This window comes from Sphaerodactylus townsendi, linkage group LG01 (genome assembly GCF_021028975.2).
Source record: "Sphaerodactylus townsendi isolate TG3544 linkage group LG01, MPM_Stown_v2.3, whole genome shotgun sequence".
Taxonomy (NCBI): domain Eukaryota; kingdom Metazoa; phylum Chordata; class Lepidosauria; order Squamata; family Sphaerodactylidae; genus Sphaerodactylus; species Sphaerodactylus townsendi.
The window spans coordinates 94,494,991-94,521,137 of record NC_059425.1 but is presented as its reverse complement, the minus strand read 5'-3'; the positions used below and the strand labels follow the sequence as shown (position 1 = coordinate 94,521,137).

Below are 26,147 nucleotides of genomic sequence, written 5' to 3'. Positions count from 1 at the left end.
GAATTTCCATCTATCATTTAAAGAAAAAAGTTTCTGTTTCCTTCTCTTGTGGAAATAACCCTTTCTCCTTATATCTTTATGAAGGGAGAAGTAGAGATTTTAAAAAGTGAAGAAATCTGGGAATTCAGAGTGTGTGCTAAACCTATTAATAAAATACTGTATTGATATACTGATATTCTTTAAAATCAAAAATGAAACTCCCCTTTTTTTGGAGCAGAGCAATGTCTTTATTATATATAATGTTTTATTTAATGCTTTTAGATAAAGAAGTTACAAAAAACAAAAGATTAGATGCCTCATACATTTTAGAATAGAAGGTGAATAAATGGTACATATTCCATAAACTTATATATATAAGATAAGTTTACAATTATTGATAAATTCCATAAAGAATACTAAATTATCCCAATAACCCTTCTATCACGAAAGCAAGCCTGCGAGAGCCAATACTTGTTTCAGTAAAACCTGGGTTCTTTTCTCCAATAACTCCAACCAGCTGAAGTCTCAACGATTTTTTATTGAAAAACAGAAATAAAAGAAACAAAACTTAAATTCACGGAGGTCGCTCAACTGGTTACATTCCTTTTGGTTCTTTGTCCCCATTCCGGGAATCCATGGCCCAGAGATGCTTCTCTGACCACGTCTCAAGATGGAATTCCAAAAACCTTTGTTTTTCCCCTCTCAGGAAAACTCTGTTCAGCCCATGAGGTAACTTAGGCCTTTGAAGTTTCATCCTAGCACCTCTGCATAGTTTCCTGTCCTCCCTCCAGGAGATCAAAAGGCAAAGATGCTTTTCACAGTCATATGTGACTTCCCTTTACTGTAGCGATAGCATCATTCCATGACACGCCCCCTTTTGGAGATGAAGTCTGTAAACTCCATGTTCACATACTTCAGCTTCCTAATAATACTGGTTGCATAATATCAAATGTTTCTAGCTAATACATAGTTCAGCTAACTATTTTCCATCACACTTTCTAAACTAACAAAAAAGAAAGAGACAACTTTTAAAATCAAACCTCCCCTCCCTCCCTCCCTCTGCTTTTTATTAGAGACTTCCCCTACAAAATTGAAATTCGTACGTAACTTTAATCTCATAAAATGCAAATCCATTAAAATAAGGAATATACTTTCTCCATACCTTATCCCTTGGAACTAAAAACACACACACACAAAAATCAATTTACTACAAGAATTCTATAATAAGTACTAATCGTATTACCATATTAATCAGAACCTTTTCCAAAGGAGAATAACCTGAAGCAATTTCAAAGTAAGTTAATAAAATAAACAGAGTTGAATCTCCTGTACATAAATTCATGAGTATTCTACTGCCCTTCATGGAAGGAGGAAGAGAAGAAGTGGTTTAATGATGATGACAGTCCAGTCATTGAAAAGTGAGCTGTAGGTAGGTGGGACTGGGTAGGACAAAAAAACCAGAAATGTTACACATGAACAGAAAGGTGACTTAAATCCGCTTCCTGAAAAAGATCGAGGTAAAAGTGGTCTCCGAGGAATTGGAAGTAACCTTGGGGAAAGGTGGGGGTGGTAAAGGCACAAAAATACATGTGAAAAATCTGGGAATTAACAAAAGCAGATCGGGGGGGGCAGAATCAACAGGAAAAAAAATGTAGAACAGCTGTTAATGTTCAGTCTGTGGCCAAGTTGCCTTACTCTTGAGTGTTCTGCTTTCAGTGACTTTTTATTTCTCTGCTGTCTACTTATGTTTTGTACTATAGCCTTAGTGTGTCTATCTGTCAATGCTTAAATACTTTTTAAATGACTAATATATTTTTAACAATCTGTGTATGTAATATGTAGGGATTGGTGTGTACATTGTGCTCACCTGTTTGAGTTACAAACTTTTAGTTTTTGGTTTATGGTGATTTGGTACACTCAGAGGCTCATTCCGCACATGCAGAATAATGCACTTTCAAACTTCTTTCAGTGCTCTTTGAAGCTGTGCGGAATGGCAAAATCCACTTGCAAACAGTTGTGAAAGTGGTTTGAAAACGCATTATTTTGCGTGTGTGGAAGGGGCCAGAGTTTGAATTATGTTAGAATGGGTGATCTTTGTTGGTCCAACAGAGTGTGATTAGTATGCATTGCAAACATGAAAAATATCTGTGCACCTTAATATAGGATTTTCTTTTCCATTCCAGGTGCATGGACCCTATATTACTGGACTTTGCCCCAAGCGCATAATATGTTTCCCTATTATGTGTAAATTGATATGCCCCAGAATTTAAATGTCAGTATCTTCAGTTTATTTTGTGTAAATAGCAATAACTTAAAAGTGAATTTGGGATGGGTTTCACTGTTGAGAAGTTGCAGAACACTGCTGTCAGCTATCTACAAAATTCATCTCATGCATTTCCCCGGTAAATAACGACACAAACAAAATCAGTTCCTTGGTTCTTTCCAATTGTTTTTCTCAGTTCTGACGTTCATTTCGCATCTGTTCTCCTTGTTCGGTCTGTGGAACATTTGTTACTCAGATCTCTTTTTTGCCAGTTAAGACAGCACAGTTGCTAGTTGATCTGCAGAGAAATGCTCAAGATGGCTACTTAGAGATAATAGTGGTATTATAAAGAATGCCATTCATACCCGCTGAATGTCTGTCAGTGTGAGCATGAAGCTTTTCCTTCCTTCATTCTGTAGCTGAATGCTAATCCTGCTGATGTCTAGTTTTTGCATAAGCCCTCCCCCCTCCTTGGAATATTTGGTTATGCTTTGGCATACTCCATTCTATGCTGTCATTTCAGCTCTTGCAGCAGCGAGGGTGGTAGAAGCCTGCATAATACCATAGCAGGAAAGATTGCTGTATGAGCAGTGGAAGTCTTGGGTTTAGTTTTTGCAGTCTGACTTTCTGCTTCTACCTGATGCAGATGTGGGGCAGCACCTTCAAGAACTTCTCTTGCCCTTCGCTGCAGCTGTGGTGCAAGCCATTCTTGGGCTGCTGCCAAGCAGTAGGATTCTGTGGTCTCACAGCCGCAACAGGTGCAGCAGGGGGCCTGAGCCCTGCTCCCTCCATGTATCAGCTTCTATGCTTGCTGTAAATGGTGCACCTAAGCTGACAGCCCACACTGTCACTTGTCTTACAAGCTCCTAGGAATGGGAATGGTTGAACCTGAGGCATAAATGGAAATAATGGTGTCCTACTAGAGTTCTCTTTACATTGCCGTGCTTGTGGTTTTTTATTGTCTCAGAAACTGCTGAAAGTTGCATGGGTTGAAGTGGAGTGTATGGATTCCATTTTGCCACTTTTAGCCATTGCTGCAGTTAATTAATTTCATTTCTTATAAGTAAGGTTGATAACTTACTGTTAGAGATATAACATTTACCATGATAACTGATATACAACCATGTACCAAGTACAAATACATTTGATATAGTGTTATTTTAGGCAACTTTGAAATCACTGTATATAACAATTCCCAGCACTACCTAAAACATGAGTGATAAGGCAGCCCATTATGCTTTCCATGTAAAGACCAGCTAGCTAGTGTTTTTTTTTATTTTAAAAAGCTATTAGTTCTTAAAAGTATTAGTTATTAGTTATCACTAATACTAAAAATACTAATTACTAATACTAATTACTAAAAGTTATTAGTTATTACTAATACTAAAAAGCTATTAGTTCTAAGAGTAACTGGAAATTTTCCAGATGATCAGAGTGTGATTAGTTCACTGAGGTATGAGAGGAACACATAATACTGCTATTTCCCTGTAGTTGAATTCTTTACTTTGATTTGTAAGAATGTTAGGCAGTGACTTGGCTGTCAGCTGTTATCTATAAGTGCTAAATCAGAATAAACATGGCAGAATAAAACTCTGTCTAGATTACCTTGCAGGGCAAATTAAGTAGCAATGAATTATAGATAGCATTGTCATCATTTTGAATCTGGAATGAAATAGTAGAAGTAGTCCTGGTACAGTGTTGTTGATGTTTGTCTAAGGAATGGAATTCATCTGCCCCGTGGTTTTGCCCTTGCAGAAATACTTACAAAAGTGAGTTTGATTTCAAACAGATGGTTAGAAACTCTAGTTAAGAACTAGCTGATTAGGCATGAGGATATATAGATCTGTATTGCATTACAGAGAAATGTTGACATAGCTATCTGGGTAAGAGTTTGTCTGCTCTGCATGTGATTTGCTACTGGACATCAATATAATGTTTCCTTGTATGGATTTCCTTTTACCCTATAAATTCATGACATACTGTATCATAAATGACTAATTAGGTCCCTTGTAACTGCAACATTTGGAATACTTAAGGGCAGTGGTGGGGTTCAAATAATTTAACATCCGGTTCCAGTGGTGGGATTCAAATAATTTAACAACTGGTAGTTTACAAGCCCCACTTTAACAACCGGTTCTGCTGAAGTGGTGCGAACCTGCTGAATCTCACCACTGCTTACTAATTCTCTCTTCTCAAATCAGACCTCCACTTTGCACCCTTTGCTGTTCTTGAATGTTCACTGACCACCCTCCTGCCATGGAACAACATGAGTGGGCTGCAAGTGGGCTGAGGGCTGCAGTTGTAGGGGAAATAGGTAGAAATCCCTGCCCCCTTTTCTGAACATATATGTGCCCTGAAATTTTGAAGTGTGTGGTTGCAGCTTTGCACTTTGATTTGCTTAGTGCCAAATGCTGGCAGTTGCATGAATGAAGAGCCAGTTTTTCCCACTCTTCAAACCAGGTGTGGCAGAGGCGTGATTCCCATCAAGACTTCTGCAAAAGGTGAAGGGAGAACCACTTGGGAGTAATATTATGTCAGGCTAGAACTTGAAATACCTTGATTCAGATTCTCATTAGCCTGTGAAGTTCACTGGGTGACTTTAGGACCAATTGACTTCTGTCAGGTTGATATACTTTGCTGGGCTTTTGTGAAGCTCAAATGAATGAGGGAAAAACGATATACTGAAAGGGCAAGATAAATATGTTAGATAAATGGGAATGGGTCAAGTGTTCTCTATGTGCCATTTTTTCCTACTTGAAACTGCCACACTACGTCAGTTTTCCTTTAGCTGGAGCAGACATATGGGTTCACATATGATTGCTATAACAAGGTAAGTAGCAGCTTTGTGCAGTATGGAAACTGGGACCTTGTGACTTTCAGTGGCCATTAGTAGGGATAGATATTTGACTTGCCAAAAGAAGAATTTTTTAACCGATCTTGATATAGTGGTTAGAATGTTAAACAAGGAATGGAAAAAGCTACGTTCCAATCCTGATTCTGCCATGAAATACTTAAGGAATGGTGGGATAAAAATGTAATAAATATAATATTTAGAACAGTAAAAATGAATACTTCCATGGTGAATAGATTTGATATACTAAATACTAAAACAAAATAGTTAACTTATATTATGAAAAAATAGGTTTGATCCAGAGATCTGCAGTTCTTGTGCAAGTGGATCTTCCCTACTTTCCTTTTCCCTTAGCAGTTATCTCTGAACCCATGAAAATTAACAACCACGTTAAATAAGTTAAACAGAATTCAAAGCAATAACAGTTATTTAAAAAACACACAAATAAAACATTGGTTTAGAGAGGCTTGCAGTTTAAGTCAGTAGAAGAAGCTGTATTTTACTACTAGATCTGCCTCTAACTGCTACAGAGATAGGGACGAACAGTTTCCATTTCTGTCCTTGCTAACAAATGACACTGTAGTGAACTAAAAACATCTCAGTGTGGACATACTTAGCCAGCATGGTGTAGAGAGCCAGCATGGTGTAGAGAGCCAACATGGTGTAGTGGTTAAGAGCAGGTAGACTCTACTCTGGAGAACTTGGTTTAATTCCTCACTCCTCCACATGAGCGGTGGGAGTTTTATCTGATGAAGTGAACCAGATTTGTGTCCCCACTCCTGCATACCTGCTGGGTGACCTTGGGCTAGTCACAGTTCGTTCAAAACTCTCTCAGCCCCACCTACCTCACAAGGGGGCTGTTGTGGAAAGAGGAAGGGAAAATGAGTTTGTAAGCTACCTTGAGTCTCCATACAGGAGAGAAAGGTGGGATATAAATTCAAACTCCTTTTCTTCTTATTTGTCTTGGTCTTCATCTTCTTCCTGAATATTTGATATTGTTGAACTGAGCTAGTCCATTATCCAGTGAAGTGATGGCTGCCAGGGTGTGCTAACCTTGTGTTCTACACTTCTGTGTATCACACAAAGGAAGCGCTGATTGTATTGTCGAAGGCTTTCACGGCCAGATTCTGTGATACACCTCTGAAGATGCCAGCCACAGATGCAGGCGAAACGTTAGGAACTAGATCCACCAGACCACAGTCACACAGCCTGGAAAAACCACCACAACCAGAAGCACTGATTCTTCAAAGCTTGTTGGTCTCTAAAGTGCTACTGGATTCAAATCTCAATGTTCTACTGTAGATCAACAGTCTTCTACTTAAGTTATTATTCTTTCTAGATGGGGGGCTTATGTGTTCCGGATATGTTGTACCATTCTGGTGCTGGTGCACATCTGTCCTGTGGTTAAATATCCTGTGATAGCCATTTCTTTGCTTGAATAGAAGGGAATGTATGCGGTAATTCAATTATGCACATCTTTGAATATCAACATTTTTAACATTCTAATGTGTTTTGGGAGGAATTTCTTGCAAACTTAATTTTACTGTTAGAATAATACATAAAGTAAATGATGCATGAACAATTCATGGCATTGTTCAGGAAAATACAGAAAAGCATTTCCCATTTGAACATAGGGGAAAGTTGGGAGTTTTTATATGTTGCATGGGAGTGGCAAGAATACACAAAGTTCACAGTGTTGGGGTGGAGACACATTAATGGACTGCCTGTTCTAAACTGACCTTTATTTTTATTCCTTCTGCTGCTCAGGCAAGAGCGCAAGTCAGAAGATGCCACTTGCAGAATCTCTGAATCTGATTCTGAGTTGTCTGATGAAGCAAATGCTGAAACTTTCTATGGCACCTCTCCTCCTAGCACACCACGGCAGATGAAGCGCCTGTCAACAAAGCATCTGAAAAACAATGTTGGGAGACTTACTAGCCGTTCCACGTTGAAAGGTATGTGTGGGAATTTTTATACTTCAAAAGGACAGAAAGGCTTCAACAGTCAAATTCTAGTTGTGTGTGTGTGTGGGGGGGGGGGGGTTGGTGCTGTCGGATTTCTCAGTAGACTTGTGTTGGGCAATTAAGTTGAAGCCGTCATTATTTCCTTCTAGTATTTCTCTGAGGAAGTAGATGTCTGTATTGAGGAAGTAGATGTCTCTATTGAGGGAATAGCGAGGAGGGGAGAGTAGGTATAGTTGGTCTTCATTCTCTCCCTTCCCCTCCCCTTGTTCACCACTTAGTAATGAAAAGGAACACATGAAACTCTTTTATACCAAGTCAGATATTTGGCCTAAGGCCATTATTGTCTTTTCTGACTTCAGCAGCTCTCCAAGGTCCCAGGTGGAAGTATTTCACAATCTCCCTCTACTAGATCTTTAAAACTGGGGATTCCAGGGGTTGAACCTGGGACTTTCTGTGTGCAAAGCAGACGGTGCTTTGTGGAACTGTGACCCATAAGTCTTTCACTTCCTATTTAATCCTTTTAATTACGGATGCCAGAATTTGACTCTGGAACTTTTTCCATGCAAAGTAAATGTTCTGCCACCAAGCCAGAAAGCGTACATGTGCCATGTTGGTCCAAGACCTTCTGTCCTTACCGCCTCAGCCTTAAATGGTGAGGTTTTAGTGTATGGGCACTTGCTTTTCTCTTTCAGTGTCCATAGTTGGTGTGGGATGACTAACCACCAGATGTTCCAGTGGGAGGGACAAAAGGTTTGAAGTTGCTGTATTATACATATTGCATTTCAGTGCACTTGAGAAGGTGGAACGTTGGATTGGGGCCATTAAACAAAGGGCATAAATAGTAATAACATTCAGTTAAAAGGGCAAAAATAGAAATCCTGTTGGTATTTTTGCATGATCTAACAGAAGATTCTGACTGCTCTTATAAACATTTGGGAGAGTCTCTTTTTCTACAGTTTATTATGCTTCTGTTCAAACACTTTTTAAAAGTTGACTGCCATTGAGTGGATTTATATGCACAACATTAGTGTTAACATTTTTTTCTATGCTATATAGTAGTTGAGGATTGTTCCTAAATGTCATACTGCTCCGTCTAATAGTGTGGCATCCCAGTTGTTCTGGTGAAATCCTACATGCTTCAGTTGGTATAACTGAAGTTTGGGAAGTGTATTCTATTTTAAAAGTAGTGTAGCAGTAGTAATTAATAGTTATAAAGTGCCTTCTGTGTAGGGTTGTTATCCCTTTATTATAAAAGTGACTTGCCTAAGGCTATCCAGGGACTTTATGGCAGAAAGGAGATGGAACTGAGGATTTTTATGATTCATAGTTCAGTCTTCCATCCATTGTGCAACACCAGTCCTTCATCTTGACTTTGCATATCATTTAGCCTATATTTATTTGGGATAAAACAAAACAAAAGGTCAGCAGCCCCAGCAAAAGAGGTTCAGGGCTGTCAGTACATTACAAAAATATTGCTTAAAGTTGATATAGCTTGATAGCAGTGGCATGGATTACCAGGATGCATCACTTGCACATGGGAAGCTAAGATCGGGGAGGCTTCAGGATAGTGAAGAGGACAAGTGCTGGGTGGTGGGAGACAAGGGGTTATACTGGACTGAATCTTCTGTTTCCTTGAGGGCATTATGGCAGTATGGTTGAATTTAAGGATACTGCTGTCTGTTGCTTATGTTTCCAATTCCTTTCTTGTTATTTTTGATCCCTTTCCTCAGCCAACCTGAGCCTGGCCTGGCCTGACCTGGCCTGACCTTTCCCAGGCACAGAGTAAAAGTCAAATAAAATAAATATAAATAAATAAATAATCCCTGACATGTAGTTGTTTTTCTTGCTGCTGCTACACACTGAGTCAACATTTTTGTGAGTCAGTCCACTACAACCTAAAGATCATTTGTTCTCAGTCATTGTCCATCTAGACCAGTGGTTCTCAACCTGGGGGTCGGGACCCCTTTGGGGGTCGAATGACCCTTTCGCAGGGGTCGCCTAAGACTCTCTGCATCAGTCTTCTCCATCTGTAAAATGGATAAATGTTAGGGTTGGGGGTCATCACAACATGAGGAACTGTATTAAAGGGTCGCGGCATTAGGAAGGTTGAGAACCACTGATCTAGACACTGTCATCTTAGATTTAAAATTAAGATTCTTTTCCTCCTATATGTATCACCTTGTACTTGTTGCTTATTATTACTCCCTTCTGCCAATGGGTTAAGTCTTTTCTGTTTTTTTCGGCATTCTTCATTGACCTTCATTCCTATTCATGTGTATGTATTTATGTATTTGTGTTTTAATAATTTTTTAATGGTTACTTATAAATGCATTTTGAAATTTGTTGTAATGTTTTTACTGTTCACCACCTGATCAGCCTGACCTAGATAGAAGGTGGTGTACAGAGTTTTAAATAAATGACTACGTGGAACATTTGCCATATTGTTGGCTGCACGCCCAATTTGCAGAGATGATCTCCGAGGTCTTCACATTCCATCCTGCCTACTTTTAAAGAATTTGTTAATTTTCTGATAGCCTAATCAAGCCCCCTTCCCCCCCTCAGGTCTGAAAGCCTTCTTCTTTGTGCCATCAGAAATTGTGCCCTTTGGATCACTGCTTAGTCACTGATTCTAGTTGTCATGAGCTGCAAAAGAGATAATTACAATGAGAAGTCAATTCTTATAATTACAATTAGTACCACAGAATGTTTCCATTAGTGTGGTTTGGGAGTGAAACCTGTTATTGTAAAAGCTTCATAGTATAATTTAGTCTACCCTAAGTTGCAGAGTGACTCAGCATTGTCTTAATGTTTGAGAGTAAAAGGTATTCCAGCGTTTTCATATGTGTCGCTTATTCAGTACAATATTGTAATCATTACAGTAGGTTTTAGTTTCAGCTGAAGAACTAGAAAGATCTGAGGATGAGAATTATACATTTGTAACCCCTTATCAAATCAGCTAAAATATTTTACATTGTAACTGCAATATCGTAAAGTTACTAATTAACATATGGGCTAATTTGACAGGTGACACCTTTGTAATTGAAATTTAAAAGTGTGGTTACAATTGGAGACTCTCCATGAGACAATTATTTTGATGGCCACATAATATGTTTTTCAAAATTTACATCCAGCTATCATGCCCTCACAAGAGCCATCAAGGCAGCTAACAAATTAAAACATAAAAAATAAAATCTCATTTTAAAACCATTAGACCAACCCCCCAAAACCCAGAGTTTAAACCAAAGCTAAAATACATTAGTACAGAGACTGGGCAAAGTATTTGAATATTTCCTTTTGTGTTTTACAATCTGTTGACTTGTAAGTTCTGTACATAATTGAATGGATCGGACAGAAATACATATATACAGGAATGTGTCTAACAGGGATTTATGTGTCAGATTTAGAACTGAAAGTTTGTGAATAAAAGAGTAAAGATAGTGGATTTAAATAGTCAATAAAAATGACCTCTCATTTTTTAACATGATTTTTCAGAGAAGATGCCCTCATCCAACCAGCTCTCTAACAAAGACAATGTCAAAACCCCGGAGAACTCAGAAGAGCACAGCTATAAACAGGGGAAAAAGATCAGAGCCACTCTAAGGACAACAGAGCGGGATCACAAGAAAAATGTACAGTGCTCATTCATGTTGGACTCTGTTGGTGGGTCCTTGCCAAAAAAACCAATTCCAGATGTTGATCTCAATAAGCCTTACCTCAGCCTTGGCTGCAGCAATGCTAAGCCTCCAGTATCTGTACCTGTGCCTATAGCCAAAACTACACGACAGACTTCTCGTACTGATTACCCTGCAGACCGTTTAAAGTTCTTTGAAACCCTACGGCTTTTGTTAAAACTTACCTCAGTTTCCAAGAAAAAGGACAAAGAACAGAAAGGGCAGGAAAGCACCTCTTCTGTTGAGTTGAACCGATCCAATGAACTCATCTGGCTTGAGCTTCAGGCTTGGCATGCAGGCCGGAGTATTAATGACCAAGATTTCTACTTATATACAGCCCGCCAAGCCATCCCAGATATTATCAATGAAATTCTTACTTTCAAGGTAAACTATGAAAACCTCTCCTGTGTAGTTAACAGAACTAATCTTAATGGTACATCAGGAGGACAGTGTAAAGCAGCCCATGGTGCAAGTGCTGTGGGCTACGCAAGCTACCATGAACACCTCCATCGCCAGCGAGTCTCATTTGAGCAGGTAAAGCGGATAATGGAGCTGCTAGAATATGTAGAAGCACTTTATCCATCTCTGAAGGCCCTTCAAAGTGACTATGAAAAGTATGCTGCAAAGGATTTCCAGGACAGGATGCAGGCACTCTGTCTCTGGTTAAATATTACAAAAGATTTAAATCAGAAGTTAAGGATTATGGGAACCGTTTTGGGTATCAAGGATCTGTCTGACATTGGCTGGCCAGTGTTTGAAATCCCCTCTCCACGCCCATTCAGGGACAATGATCCAGAGGATGATCGGGAAACCTCGGGGACATGCACAGAGGAGAGCGAAGATGAAGAACAAATCTCACAAAAGAGTGTGGAGGAACTCAGACAAGCCATCCAGAATAATTTTACCAATAAGCCAAATTTTGACTTTCAGGCACAAGACTATTTGTCAAGGAAAACTGACAGGCTTGAACCTGATGATGACTCAACCTGTTGGGTTGTTACAGAGTGCAGCGGTGAGACAGGCTGCAGCAGACACTGTTTGACCTCTATTTATAGACCGTTTGTAGATAAAGCACTGAAACAAATGGGATTGCGAAAGCTAATTTTAAGACTGCACAAGTTAATGCATGGTTCCTTGCAAAGGGCTCAAATGGCATTGGTAAAGAATGATCAGCAGTTGGAGGTAGGTTTTCTTGGATGCCTTAGGTTTGTGGGTAAGAAGTTTGTAATCAACAGTTTCTTCTTTCATGCATTTTCTCTTCAACAGTTCTTCTAACTCTGCACAAATAGTTGTTATCTAATTATATACTCTATTAATCAGCCCTCTTTCTTGCACACTGTGGCATAGTTAGTGGAGTATTGCGTCTAAAAATACACTATGGTACTTCTCTATCATGTTGAATTTTCAGTATTCACCAATCCTGATCCAGAGAAGCCATGGTGAGTTCACTTCTGGCTTGTTGAGACACCAGACTCTTTGTTATCCTTAGTCTGTGACTGCACAGTCAAAGAGTTGGGGTTAGGGATTCACAGAATCATAGAGTTGGAAGAGACCACAAGGGCTATTAAGTCTAACCCCCTGCCATGCAGAAATACACAACAAAGCACCCTTGACAGATGGCCATCCAGCCTCTGTTTAAAAACCTCCAAAAAGCTGACTCCACCACCCTTTGAAGCAGAATATTCCACTGTCAAACAGCCCTGACAGTCAGAAAGTTCTTTATAGTGTTTAGGTGGAATCTCTTTCTTGCATCTTGAGTATTACTCTAGTCTCTGGAACAGTAGAAAACAAGCTTGCTCCATCTTCAACATGACATCACTTCAAATATTTAAACATGGCTATCATTCTACCCCTTAACCTTCTCTTCTCCCGACTAAACATACCTAACTCCCTAAGCCACTCCTCATAGGGCATAGATTCCAAACCTTTTGCCAATTTGGTTACCCTCCTCTGGACCCATTCCAGCTTGTCAATATCCTTCTTGAATTGAGGTGCCCAGAACTGGACATAGTATTCCAGGTGAGGTCTGACCAATGCAGAATACAGTATTACTATTATCTCCCTCAATCTAGACACTATATTCCTGTTGATGCAGCCCAGAATTACATTGACTTTCTTGGCTACTGCATCACATTGCTGATTCATGTTCAGTTTGTGATCTCCTAAGACTCCCAGATCCCTTTCACATGTACTATTGTGAAGCCAGGTGTCACCTAACTTATATCTGTACATTTCATTTTTTCTGCCTACGTGTAAAATGTCACATTTATCTCTGTTGAAATTCATTTTGTTAGTTTTGGCCCAGCTCTCTAATCTGTCCATTTTGAGTTCTGATCCTGTCCTCTGGGGTATTAGCAACTCCTCCTCATTTGGTATTATCTGCAAATATGATTAGCATGCCCTCTATTCCATCTTGGGATGGAAGACCTCTGTTCTCAGGTTCTCATCTCAAAGATCTTTCCCTCCCACCTCCCTGCTTGCTCTTATCAGATGCAAGATATATAGTGGTTCAGAATAGTAGACTGATTAGAAATGGGGATAGATTTTAAGAATGAAATGTGATGTGACCTGTCCTGAACCCGACTATAGTCAGGAAAGGGTAGGCTATAAATGAAATAATTATTAATAATAATGCTTTGTCTGAAAGTTTTTATTTTGACTGCTAGAGACATGATACATTATGGCTTTAGGGATGCAGTACCATGGTAATGCAAAATAAAGTTTCTGGTCTTTTATGAAGCGTGGGGGAGTCATAGGCCTTTCCCACACAAGTCATCTAGAATGTTTTCAGTCCCCTCTTTACCATGATGTTTGTCTGCACTTATCTGCTCCAAACATTTCATAAACTCCATAGGATTTTAAAAAATTGTTCTTGCTTTTTTGTTGAAATGATATTTTATTGATACATCGCTTCAATGCTCTGTTGCTCCATTTAATCTATGCTTCATTAATTCAACCAAACAGCAATAAAAAACCAACAACAAAATGACTAAAGTAAAGCATCAAGTGGGGAAAGGGTGAAGTCAGGAATGCAAAAGAATCATACTGAGGAGAAAGTCTGGCGATGACACGGGCATGGAAAGCAACAGCAGGAAAGATAAAATGCTTTAAATATGTCTGCACTGTGAGGGAAGCTAGCTTGGAAATGTTTCAGTGAAAATAAACACTATAAATCGGTGTTCAGAAACAACAGAAAAAAGTGTTTTGGAAATATTTTGGAAACCTAAGAGGGGAAAAACAATGCAGAACTCTGTGGAGGAAATGTTTATATTCAGCCTGAAAACGTTGTAAATTACTTGTGTGGGAAAGACCGTAGTCTTCATGAAGTACTTCTGAAACAGAGTGTTAAGAAACATTCTTAACATTCTACCTCTTCATATAGCTGAAATAGAATACCTAGAGTGTGGCCAGTTTTGAGAATTCAGTGTGTGGGTTTTGTAATATAATTTGGCACAAACAAATTACAGAATCTGAGGATCCTTTCTCAATCCCCATTCATTTCCTCTCTGTGACCGATTATGCAGGGAGCACTTACCTCAGGGCACTTCTCTGCACAGTGGGCTTGCAGAGGACTCTCCTTGCATTTCTCTGTTTACAAGGCGAGGAGGCAACCCAGTGCTTGCCCCGCAGTTGCTTGCTGAAGTCTCAACCGGCCTCTCCTTTTGCTGCTTCTCTTAGCTCTTCCTGTCAACAGCCTTAAAGGCACAAATCTCACTGATTGCTGACTCACTCTTTTGTTGCTGCAAGAGAGAGAGGCTTGTTTTTTAAATAGAAGCTTCTCTGAAAGGAAGTTTTGAAAATGCCCTCCAAATCATTGGAGAGATCAAGCAGAGCGAGGCAGGTGGAGTAAAGCCAGAAAAAGCCCCTGCTTGTTCTGTTTCTTTGCAAAAGCCAGCTCTCACTTATTACTATATTGATGTAACGATACAAGCAATTAAAGAGGCAGGAAGGAATCGACAACAGGGAGGAGGGCAAGGGGAAAATGTGCAAATCAGGGTGAGGGAATAGAGGGGTGTGTGAGACTAGGCAGGCTGGCTGTGGGAGGAGGGAAGAGGTTCAGAACAAAGCTATGTTCACTGGCAACTCTGCCTGTTCTGGGTGCAAAGCAGGATTAAATTCATGCTAGAAGTGGTCTGCTTGCCATGGGGAGAATAGAAAGTGAAAGCAGGGCTTTGAGGAAATACATGCAAGAAATCTTGTGATGACTCCCATTTGCCTCCATCGAGCAGCAGATGCCTTGTGCATAATCGGTCACACAAAGGATCTAACAAGCTATTCTAGAATGTGCATATTCCTCACTGGGGAAAATGCCAAAGATAGTATAAAGATGTGCTTTTTGGACATTTGATATCCAAGAGAGGATTTCTGACTTTTGAGGTAAATGTTACTTGTTTGATAAAACATTAGTGTAAACCATGCATAAGGAGCAATGACTCATCTACTAGGCAGCCCTAGGCGATTGCCTGGGATGCCTGTGGTGGAGGGGTGCTAATCAGCCCTGCCAGGCCTCTTCTCCCCTGGCCAGGTGCCTGACATCAGGGTCTGCCCCAGTATGCACCTCCAGTCCCGGTGAGGATCCTGTTCCCTTCTTTTTTGCCTCCATTGGGAGCCAGGTGGGCCTGGCCCCAGCCTCCTTCCCCTGCCTGAATGGGGTGGGGTGGAAGGCCAGTAGTGGGGGCAGCTTTTCATCGTGGTGGGGAAGAAAATGGCTGTCTTCTTCCTGCCAGCCCTCTGGTGTGGGGTGAAGTCACCTTGGGTGGTCAAGCCAAGGGCCAGCCCTGGTAGCAAAGAGAGTATGAGTAATAAAAATGTGGGGATGATGATGATGATGATGATGATGATTATTTATTAGATTTTTATACCGCCCTATCCCCCAGGGGCTCCGGGCGGATGGTGATGAATGATTGTGGTGGCTGTTATGGAATTGCTTTTTAAACCTTATAAGAAAGTGTTTCAGATTGATTTGAAAATCATAAAGAAAGAGGATTGTGTCATTGGAAGGCATTTCAAGTCCTCTGTTATGCTTTGAGGCAGTATTCATTATTCCTGAACTCTTAGACTACGTTGTTTTTTGGAAAATATGTATCGTCCTGTGCAACTTGCTCCATTGGCACAATGACAACATTTATCTTAATGTTTAAGCTGGTTTCTACAGTTCAGTTTAAAATGTGAAAGGAAATGAATATTATTGTTGGGCCTTATATTTTAACTGTCCAACAATAATGTGATAATTCCAGTAACAGAATTTTTCCTGCTTTTTCTATAAAGAATCATGGCATTTATAGGAAATGATGTGGCATAAGAAATCCATAGTAGTGCATTTTGGAAATACAGCTATGGAGATAAATAGCAAGATTTAGGAAAGATTGAGATTCTGACTGGATCCATTTTCCAAACTAGCTCATTTGTGTCTGGAATTAGGATGGAAGCGAATTATATTTTTATATAAAATGTTATTTAATTGACAGAATTCTACTTCGGATACATTTTTACTTTTCATTTCATATTATAGGTTTTTGTTTTGTATTTTAACAAAAGCAGTAGTTGAACCTGTCCACAAGTGGATTTTTCCCCTTTGCACGCCATCTCACTAGACTCATAACAAATATAACCAAAGATAGTAGGAGAAAATTTAGATTTTAGGACTGGTTACTTCATACTATATAATTTCCAACAGGAAAGCCAACAGGCATCTCAGTCTACCTTTGCAGATCACCTGGGAGATGAGACTCAAACAAAACATAGCCTCCCCGAACAAGAGGTCAAATGCCACTGGAAGAACAGTGCTCCAGAGAGGGAAAGGAGCCTTTTTTAACAAGGCAGCGGCAATCCCACCTAAGAACAACTGGAGGCATGCTGGTTGCTGCTACTGTTACTTTCTTCATGATGTGTACTGCACTGCACTGGGAGTAGGGAGAATCCTTGTTTCCGTAGCTGTTGGATGGTTGCCTTGACTCATCCAAGAGAAGCAAAGAGTAGTAGTTCACATCTGCAGTACGCAGAATCTAGACTTAAGTGGTAGTGAGCAAGTGTGTGAAGTTCTCTTCCAGTTGCCATTCTGCATCTGTATCTCTGTTGTTGTTGTTATTATTTTGGCTTGTATACTGCTCTCCTCATGTACAGGTTCAGAGTGGTGAACAACCATAAATATACAATTAAAACAATGTATAAAACAGTTATTAAAATAACGGCCGTCTAAATACATTTCAACAAAGGTTGGGACAACAGCATTGCTTCCACAATCATCAATAATCAATAACTGATCAAAACCAGAGGAAAAAAAAGAAACACCAAATAAGAAGCAACACAGGCAAAATAAACCCTTAAAAGCTGAAAAGTGAAAAGGTCTGAAAAAGAGACTAGCTTAAGATGCAGATGCTGTTGCTGTTGGCTTTGAAGGAGTTTGTTGTGGTTTCTGTTCATGCTGCTTCATATATCCAAATCGTTGGTCTCAAGGCAGTGTATTTAACATGTCCAAGGGCTTGCATATACCTAGTGGGATTTGGGCTTCTTAAAAATGTTGACTATCAGCATCTCATGCTATATTGCAAACTAATTTTGAAATTTGCCCATCCTTAAAAAGGAGGCATTATACTGTGTGCGATAATTCTGTTATGAAGACTCTGAAATACTCTGCTGAAAATGCAGAGAATCCGCTTCTATGATCCTCTGCATTATGGACTACCTAGATGACTTCCCAGTAAGATTCTCTGTAAATATCTGGCAGTTTAAAATCAGACATGTAAGTAATCTGAAGGGAAAATGAACTAATTTTAAATTGTTTATTTCGTTGTGTCTGTTTCTTGTTACAGTTTTCAGAGTACCCTGATCCCATTTTATGTTCAGATTACGTGCAGTTGTCAAATTCTCCGCCTTCTTCAGAGCAAAAATGCAGTACTGTGTCATGGGAAGAGCTGAAATCCATGGATTTACCGTCTTTTGAACCCGCGTTTCTAGTTCTTTGCCGTGTCCTTCTCAATGTCATCCATGAGTGTCTTAAATTAAGGTTGGAACAGCGGCCTGCTGGAGAGCCATCTCTCTTGAGTATTAAGCAGGTTTGTCTGATGTGTTTTATTCACACCTTCTCTTAGTAGTTAAGATTGTACTCAGAAATCCTAAGTACTAATGCTTAACAATACCTAAGGAAGATATTGCATGTGGATAATTTTAACACCTTGCACATAATTTTCTAATGATGGGTTATGCCAGCATTAATAATTGCATCATGTACCTCTTCTGCTAAACTGCCTACAATGGTAAACCTTTTTTTGTCTAGTAGGAATAAAGGTCATTTGTTTGTCTGTTATAAAGCTGGCAGAGAATTACATTAGCTAGCAAAACATGTAGTCTAAGATACTTATTTAATGAGATTTACATCCTATCCTTTTCCAGCAGTTTGATGGAATTATAATCTAATAAAGAAAGGAAAAATTTTCCAGTCCAGGAGGTTGCAGTCTGATTCATGCACACTGCCACTTTACTATGTGAAGCTATCAACTCTGTTCTGCTTCTGGTTTGCAGGCCATAGATGGTTTCTGAGAAACTAGTGTGCCAACTACATTTGCTTGAATTCTATACACACAGATTTCATTTAAAGAACAAAACATAACCCTTCTTTACCCACAATTCCTAGAGTTCAGTGAGATAAAATATGAAGGAAGGCTGGTACAGGGTTTTTTTAAAAGGAAATTCTATGGGATTTGAGCCCAAGCTATTTGGATTCAGTTTCTGGCACTGATCACTGTTTTTTCAGTGTCCATTACACCTGACCCAAGTTTTAAGATTGTTGTGAGGATGAATGCAAGAAGCCTTGCAAAATGCTTGGCAGAATAAACCATTTGTAGAAATAAAAATTAATTAGCTGTGCACAGCCACCAGTGTAGTTCATGTGTTGCATGATCCTGTTGTAAACAGGCCTCACAGGCCATGGGTGAGCAATCTTTGAGATCCTAGAAGACCCTAGGATCCATTAAAACCCATGAATAAACTACATTTTCTCATTGGAAAATTCCAAATTGATTCCTGTTTTGGATTGTTCCCTTGCAGCTAGTGAGAGAATGTAAAGAGGTCCTGAAAGGTGGCCTGCTAATGAAGCAATATTATCAGTTTATGTTACGTGAGGTGTTAGATGATTTACAGAAGAACAACCTCAACATTGATTCTTTCGAGGAGGACCTGCATAAGATGTTAATGGTAGGTAGTAATTGATCATATATTATAGCTGTTCAGTCCTTCCTACTTTGTGTGTTACAGTCATTTTCAGTTCGTCCATGTTAATTAATGATTTCTGTAGCCTGTAACATTTTTTTCTTTTCTTTTTTAGCTGTATAGCATATTATGGGGGATTTCCATGTTCTGTTCACCAAGTAGAATCTGTAGATTCTAGAGAGTCTCAGTTCAATGTTCATTTCTAGTCTTCATTGACAGAGGGCCAATTTCTGCTCGTATTCTTAAAAATGGTTTACTCAAAACATCGATTATTTCAATCAACAAAACTTCTTGTCATCGTTTCATAGTATGGGCATATTTTTGTTTACATGTTCTTGGAAAAGTCTTCCCAAAGACTTCCCAAAGAATGATTATCAAGATGTAAGTCCAATTGAACTCAGTTGTGCTTGCTTCTGAGTCATGCTTAGTGTCTATCTGTAAAGTACCTCTCCACATGAGGGTATCTCACCATAGATACATCTGGATTAGATCCCCTCTATAAAATTAACAGATAAGTGAGAGGATACCAAACATATAGTATAAGTTTTGTGATAACTCTAGTTTGTGATTAACAAATGTTATGTTCCCCTAATATAGCTGGGGGTCAGATTAATTCACAGTCCATCATCTGGAGGGACTTTTCATAGTAGAGGAGGAAGCATTCCTACAGTTACTTTTATTTTAAGATCTCAGCATTTACTTTTTAAGGCTGTGGCCTGAGCTGGATTGTGCACACACAAGGCTGATGTGGGAGGAGTCTTGTTTGAGGAAGGGCAGGGGCCGTGCCTAACCAATTTGTTCTGTTCATCAGCTGTGCCTGAAACCACTATCATAGGGAGACTCAGGTATTTTGTAGGTTTAATGTAACACAGCTGTATAAATAGCTTTCTCTCCTATTTCAAGGTTTATTTTGATTATATGCGAAGCTGGATCCAAATGCTACAGCAGTTACCTCAAGCATCTCATAGTTTGAAAAATCTCTTGGAAGAAGAATGGAATTTCACCAAAGAAATAACGCCTTACATACGGGGAGGTGAAGCTCAAGCTGGAAAACTGTTCTGGTATTACTTTTTATTACTATCATTTTGATGGACATTTAGTTCAGATCAAGTGGGAACCGTCAAGGACTTCCAAGGTGTTTCTCATTCCCACCTCCTCACTATTTCTTCTTTATTCCCTAAAAGCCCCCATCGTTTCTCACTTTTTCCTGCTTCCTTCTCTCCTTTCCACCAAACAGCAACCCTACCTTTGTCCGTCCCTGTGTTTTTAGCTACCCCCTCTGCCCCCAGCATCATCTACCTAGGAAAACTGTGGTTCAGTTGTGTGGTGTTGGCCATTAGGACAGGCCTGTGTTCATGGTAGGAACCCTAGACAAATTGTGAGAGGGCACCTCCCTTTCCTCTCTATCCCTCTCTCCAGATTATTTCTGATTATTATAGGAGCAGCAGTGGCATAGTGGTTAAGAGCAGGTGTACTCTAATCTGGAGAAACCAGGTTTGATTCCCTGTTCTGCCACCTGAGCTGTGGAGGCTTATCTGGGGGATTCAGATTAGCCTGTACACTCCAACACACACCAGCTGGGTGACCTTGGGCTAGTCACAGTTTTTCTGAGCTCTCTCAGCCCCACCTACCTCACAGGGTGTTTGTTGTGAGGGGGGAAGGGTGAGGAGTTTGTAAACCCCTTTGAGTCTCCTATAGGAGAGAAAGGGGGTATATAAATCCAACTCTTCTTCTCTTTCCCTTCTCCTAGCAATTTCTATATCTTTTTCTCTTCTCCTGCCTCATTCTCTTCTAAACCATTCACCAGACTACTTTTTATCTGCCTCTCATCTACAGCAATATTATTTATTTACTTCCTTTATACCCCAACTTTCTCCACAGAGGGAATCAAAGCAGCTAACATTATTCTCCTGGAGGTGGAGGCCATCTTTCCTGGGTCCTCCTGATCCTTCAGTTAGGGAGGCAGGAACTCTAACTTTTAAAAACTTCCTGTCCCGGCTCCGCCTCCAACAGAACTCAGTATTGTTCCTGCCTCACTAGGGATTGCATCTCCAACAATTAGCTCTTCTGGCTGGTATACGTGTACTGTTTTTGTCTAGCGTTTACATTTTGTGTGTGTGTGTTTAGGCAGTTAAGTATGGATGCATGGACAAGAGAAGTCATTTCCACCGAGTATGCAATAGAACTGTTTTCTCAACCAATACCAAGATTCTTCCCTTCCCCTCTCAATCTAGACACCGAAAAGGGCCACAGAAATCAAGCAGCAATCCACCACCTGCTACAGATTCGGGCCATAGAACCAGTCCCAACACAAGAATAAAATTGTCCCGAGTGTATTCACACTTTTTCACCATCCCCAAATGGACAGGGATTGGAGGGTGATATTCAACCTGCGCTATATGAATCAGTTTATCAGGCTGAGACGTTTCTGGATGGGGTCCCTACGCACTTCACCCAAGGGACTTCATGGTGTCACTCGATCTACAGGAAGCTTACTTACATATACCCATTCACCAAGGCCACCGTCGCTTTCTCCGGTTCACAGCAGGGGAGGAACACTTCGAGTTTCCAGTGCTCCCATTCGGCTTGGCAACGGCACCTCGTGTCTTTTCAAAAATACTACTAGCTCCTGTCATCTTACTACGGCAGATGGGGATACACGTCCATTTGTATCTGGATGACATACTGATTCGTTCACGATCGAAAGCACAAGCCCAGAGGGACGTGGAACAGACTATCCAGGTGCTGCAACATCACGGGTTTATCGTGAAGAGGGAGAAGAGTCACCTGTCCCCGACTCAAGAGCTAGAACACCTGGGGGCCATAATTTCATCTGTCAAGAATGCTCTTTTCCTGCCAGTAGACAAGATCCTGTGTATTCAGAGAAAGACATCTGTGCTCATCACTGCCAAGCATGGTTCCATCATGACGCTCACAAGCCTACTGGGGAAATTCATTGCGGCCATGGGCAGGGTACAATGGGGACAATTTCATGCACGACCCCTGCAGAAGTTTCTCAGACATTTCCAATTAGAGATCATGAACAGGAAGGACCGGACAGTGACCATCCCAACTCATGTTAAGGTCAGCTTGAGATGGTGGACCATGAGACACAACTTGACACAAGGGAAGATGTAATTAATCAGAGAATACATCCAGATATACACAGATGCAAGCCTGAACAGGTGGGGTGCCACCCTCAATACTTGCTTCATTCAGGGAACTTGGTCCAGTCAGGAATCTGCCCTGCCAGTCAACATCCTGGAGACCAGAGCGATTCTCCTTGCCTTACAGGGATTCCAGTCGACCATCACTAATCAACACATCCTTTTCCACACAGACAACATCTCCATGAAAGTCTTCATAAACCATCAAGGGGGTTCCAGGTCGTCACAACTTCATTGAAAGGCAGCCACGATCATCCACTGGGCGGAGAAACACCTCTTATCAATAAGAGTGGATCACGTTCAAGGCAAGTTGAACATTCAGGCCGACTGGCTGAGCTGGTCACAGGTTCAAGAAGCGGAATGGGCTCTCAACCCAAAGGTCTTCCATCTCATCATGTCGCACTTTGGCCTTCCGACAGCAGATCTGTTTGCCACAGAGGAAAACAAACAACTAACAACCTTCCTCCTGAAGTCCTTTGCCACGAATGCCATATCAGCTCTGTGGCCCACAGGTCTATTATACCCTTTTCCAACATTTCCCTTCCTACCGAGAGTACTCAGAAGGATTGCACTAGACCGGGCACAGGCCATCTTGATAGCCTCTCATTGGCTCACACGGCTTTGGTTTTCCAGAATTCAGAAGATGGCAGTAGGTCCAGGATACCCCCTTCCGCAGACGCTGGACCTACTACACCAAGGACCACTGTTGCATCAAAACCCACAATGGCTTTACTTGACCGCCTGGCTGTTGAAAGGGACAGGCTGACCAAGAAAGGATACTCTGGCAGGGTTACGTCTATGCTTCTGGCATCTCATAGACCATCAACCAACCGCATATATAATTCGACATGGAAAGCCTTTGTCAGGTGGTGCCTTAGAAGGAAGATAAACCCTCAAGCTTCATCCATTAGTCACATTCTGGAATTCCTACAATAGGGTCTAGACTTGGGACTCAAATGCTCCACTCTTAGAAGACAAGTGGCAGCTCTTGCCACAGTTTGTCCTGCTATACAGAACAAGCAGCAGATGAAACATCTGGACATTGTAAGGTTCCTCAGAGGGGTGAAACAACTACAACCACCAATCGCATACAGGTTTCCTACGTGATGCTTATATTTGGTTCTTTCAGCACTCACTAAATCACCTTTTGAACCAGTACAGTCCATATCATTGAAGTGGCTCCATATGAAGGTTCTGTTCCTGGTCACTGTAACCTCCGCCAGACGGGTATCTGAGATCCAGGCACTATTGGTCAATTCCAATTTTTTCACCTTCTTCAAAGACAGAGTGGCTCTTTGTACAGATCAGACCTTCCAACCAAAAGCAGCGTCTGGTTTCCACTTAAGGCAGGAAATCACAATCCCTACCTTCTGTCCACAACCTAGGAGCAGCAGTGGCGTAGGAGGTTAAGAGCTTGTGTATCTAATCTGGAGGAACCGGGTTTGATTCCCAGCTCTGCCGCCTGAGCTGTGGAGGCTTATCTGGGGAATTCAGATTAGCCTGTACACTCCCACACACGCCAGCTGGGTGACCCTGGGCTAGTCACAGCTTCTCGGAGCTCTCTCAGCCCCACCTACCTCACAGGGTGTTTGTTGTGAGGGGGGAAGGGCAAGGAGATTGTAAGCCCCTTTGAGTCTCCTGCAGGAGAGAAAGGGGGGATATAAATCCAAACTCTTCTTCTTCTTCTTCTAACCATCCAAAGGAACACCTTTGGCACAACTTTGATGTAAGGAGGGCCCTCAAAGCCTTCATCATCAGGACTGAAGGCTTACACAAGACTGAATCCCTGTTCATCAATGTTGCTCCCCCAAATATGGGTTATGCTATGTCCAAGGCAGCCGTCATCTCCACCCTAAAGGCTTGCATCATTGAGGCACACAAAGCAGTTAACTTGCCTGTGCCTCTGGGCACCACAGCGCACTCTATCCGCAGTGCAGCCATCAATGTTGTGTTCACTAAGCATGTATTGGTAGAACAGATTTGTAGGGCGGCCCTTTGGTCTTCGCCTTCATCCTTTGTAAGGCACTACGGGCTTCAATCCTGGGCAGCAGTTGAGGCAGCATTTGGGAGAAGGGTTCTGGAGCACGTTTTGCCACTGATGACTACCCACCCTACAGGGACACTGCTCTGGGAGGTCCCAGACAAGATGGCCTCAGCCGTGAAGGGGTCTTCTCCTGGGGGGATGGCGGCCATCTTGGCTCTCCCTATTGATGGGTCATCAGTTCACACAATTTGCTCCAAACAACCTTACCAACTCTATTAAAGAAATCACTTAGGTTTTCCAATATTTTATGAGGAAATGTTTTTTACTATTATTCTTATTACTTTCTGTCTTTGTTATTCTTGTTGATCATTTACTGCTATGCTAGTAAAATGCTGAGTTCTGTTGGAGGTGGAGCTGGGACAGGAAGTTTAAAAAAGTTGGAGTTCCTGCCTCCCTAACTGAAGGATCAGGAAGACCCAGGCAAGATGGCCTCCGTCCAGTGGTGGGATTCAGCAGGTTCACACCACTTCGGCAGAACCGGTTGTTAAAATGGTGCTTGTAAACAACAGTTGTTAAATTATTTAAATCCCACCACTGGAACCGGTTGTTAAATTATTTGAATACCACCACTGCCTCCATCCCCCAGGAGAAGACTCCTTCACGGTGAGTATCCAATGGGTCGTTCTCCTCTTTTCCTTTTTAAGCACACAACAACCCTGAAAGTATCATCACCCAGTGAGCTTCCACAATAGGATGTGGATTCAAACCTTCGTCTCCAAATTCAGAAGCAGTAGTACTCTCAAACCTAGAGAAAGGAGGCTCTATTAAGAGAGAAGGTCCTTGCCTTTTTGCTCTTTCTGTTGGCCGGACTAGGGCAGCTGGGCAGCTGCTGTGTGAGTCAAGATGCTGGACCAGATGAACCACTGTTCTGATGCGGCAGGATTCTTCTTATGTTGTTATGACCAGGAGAAGAGAAAGAAGGCTTTGTTTGTCTGTGAACCTACCATCTTGCCTCTCTTCTCATTGTTTGTGCAGAAACATTTTTTTTGTTTTTCTCCTTTCTATTTAAAGCTGAAATAAGGACCTTCCAGTTAGCATTTAAAATAAAGCCCTGGAAGAACTCATTGTCCGCTTGAAGGACCTGACCCATTGTTCAAAGACTACTAGCTCGTGCAGACATTCTATTTATTTAAAGTAGTTTCTATTCCCTTATTCTAAAGTATTTTCTCTTCTGTCTTCTTCTTTGTTTAAGGAAAGCAATGAAAAGTCAGTATCTCAAGGTTTGCCTAAATTAATTTGTGTATGGCTCACTATTTTAAATTAATATTAATTGTTCTTTAACATATCGAGATGTTTTGGTTCTTAATCATCAATAACTTTATTGCTTCAGCACAGCCATAGTAAACAAGAAGAAAAATACAATAAATTATAATATCAGTATCAGCACAAACTATCACGTGATCTGACCGATAAGTAATAATAGAAATTAACATACCCCTTAAATAAATCTAAATCCATAAAATCATATGAAATATTATTACTCATATCTAATATATTATTAAATTAATGTCCTTAATGTACTTCAATAATCTTAATTATAGGTACAGCTGTAGGGAAAGAAATAAGACACTTATAAAGAGTAGCTGAACTCATGGTGCAAAGTAACCCATAATCGGCTTGCTTACTGATATCCAGTAATCTTTGTTTAACTAAACAACTACAGCTACATAATCAAAACCCCTCAGATATTCTTTGGATAATCCTAGTTTTGGCCAGTGAAGACAATACTTGTGATCTGCATGATACATCTTTCATCTCTATCATATGCCAATGTTATCAGGAGCGATGCTTGAGAAGACTCGAGTTAAACTGAATGTAAAGAAGTAAAAGTTTGTTTCAATTTTCTTTCAGTGACATTGCAGGAGTGCTGCTTAAATCAACGGGAATCTTTTTGGACTCTGGCTTACAATACAGCTGTGATGAATTTTGGGCCAGTGCTGATGACAGTGCTGCTTCCGATGAAATCAGGTGATCCCAAATTTTCAGACTTTTCCTCTACA

General features: G+C 40.7%; 1 protein-coding gene across 4 annotated transcripts in view; it reads left to right on the top strand.

The window, feature by feature from the left end:
* The window catches only part of MAP3K4 (mitogen-activated protein kinase kinase kinase 4), a 74,288-nt gene that overhangs the window by 17,181 nt on the left and 30,960 nt on the right, over window positions 1-26,147 (top strand). For all 4 annotated transcript variants that reach the window (XM_048487712.1, XM_048487728.1, XM_048487721.1 and 1 more), the window contains exons 2-7: window positions 6,861-7,048; window positions 10,550-11,910; window positions 17,541-17,783; window positions 18,775-18,921; window positions 19,840-19,997; window positions 25,999-26,115. In XM_048487712.1, coding sequence (XP_048343669.1) covers window positions 6,861-7,048; window positions 10,550-11,910; window positions 17,541-17,783; window positions 18,775-18,921; window positions 19,840-19,997; window positions 25,999-26,115 — 2,214 coding nt within the window. The remainder of the gene's footprint in view (window positions 1-6,860; window positions 7,049-10,549; window positions 11,911-17,540; window positions 17,784-18,774; window positions 18,922-19,839; window positions 19,998-25,998; window positions 26,116-26,147) is intronic.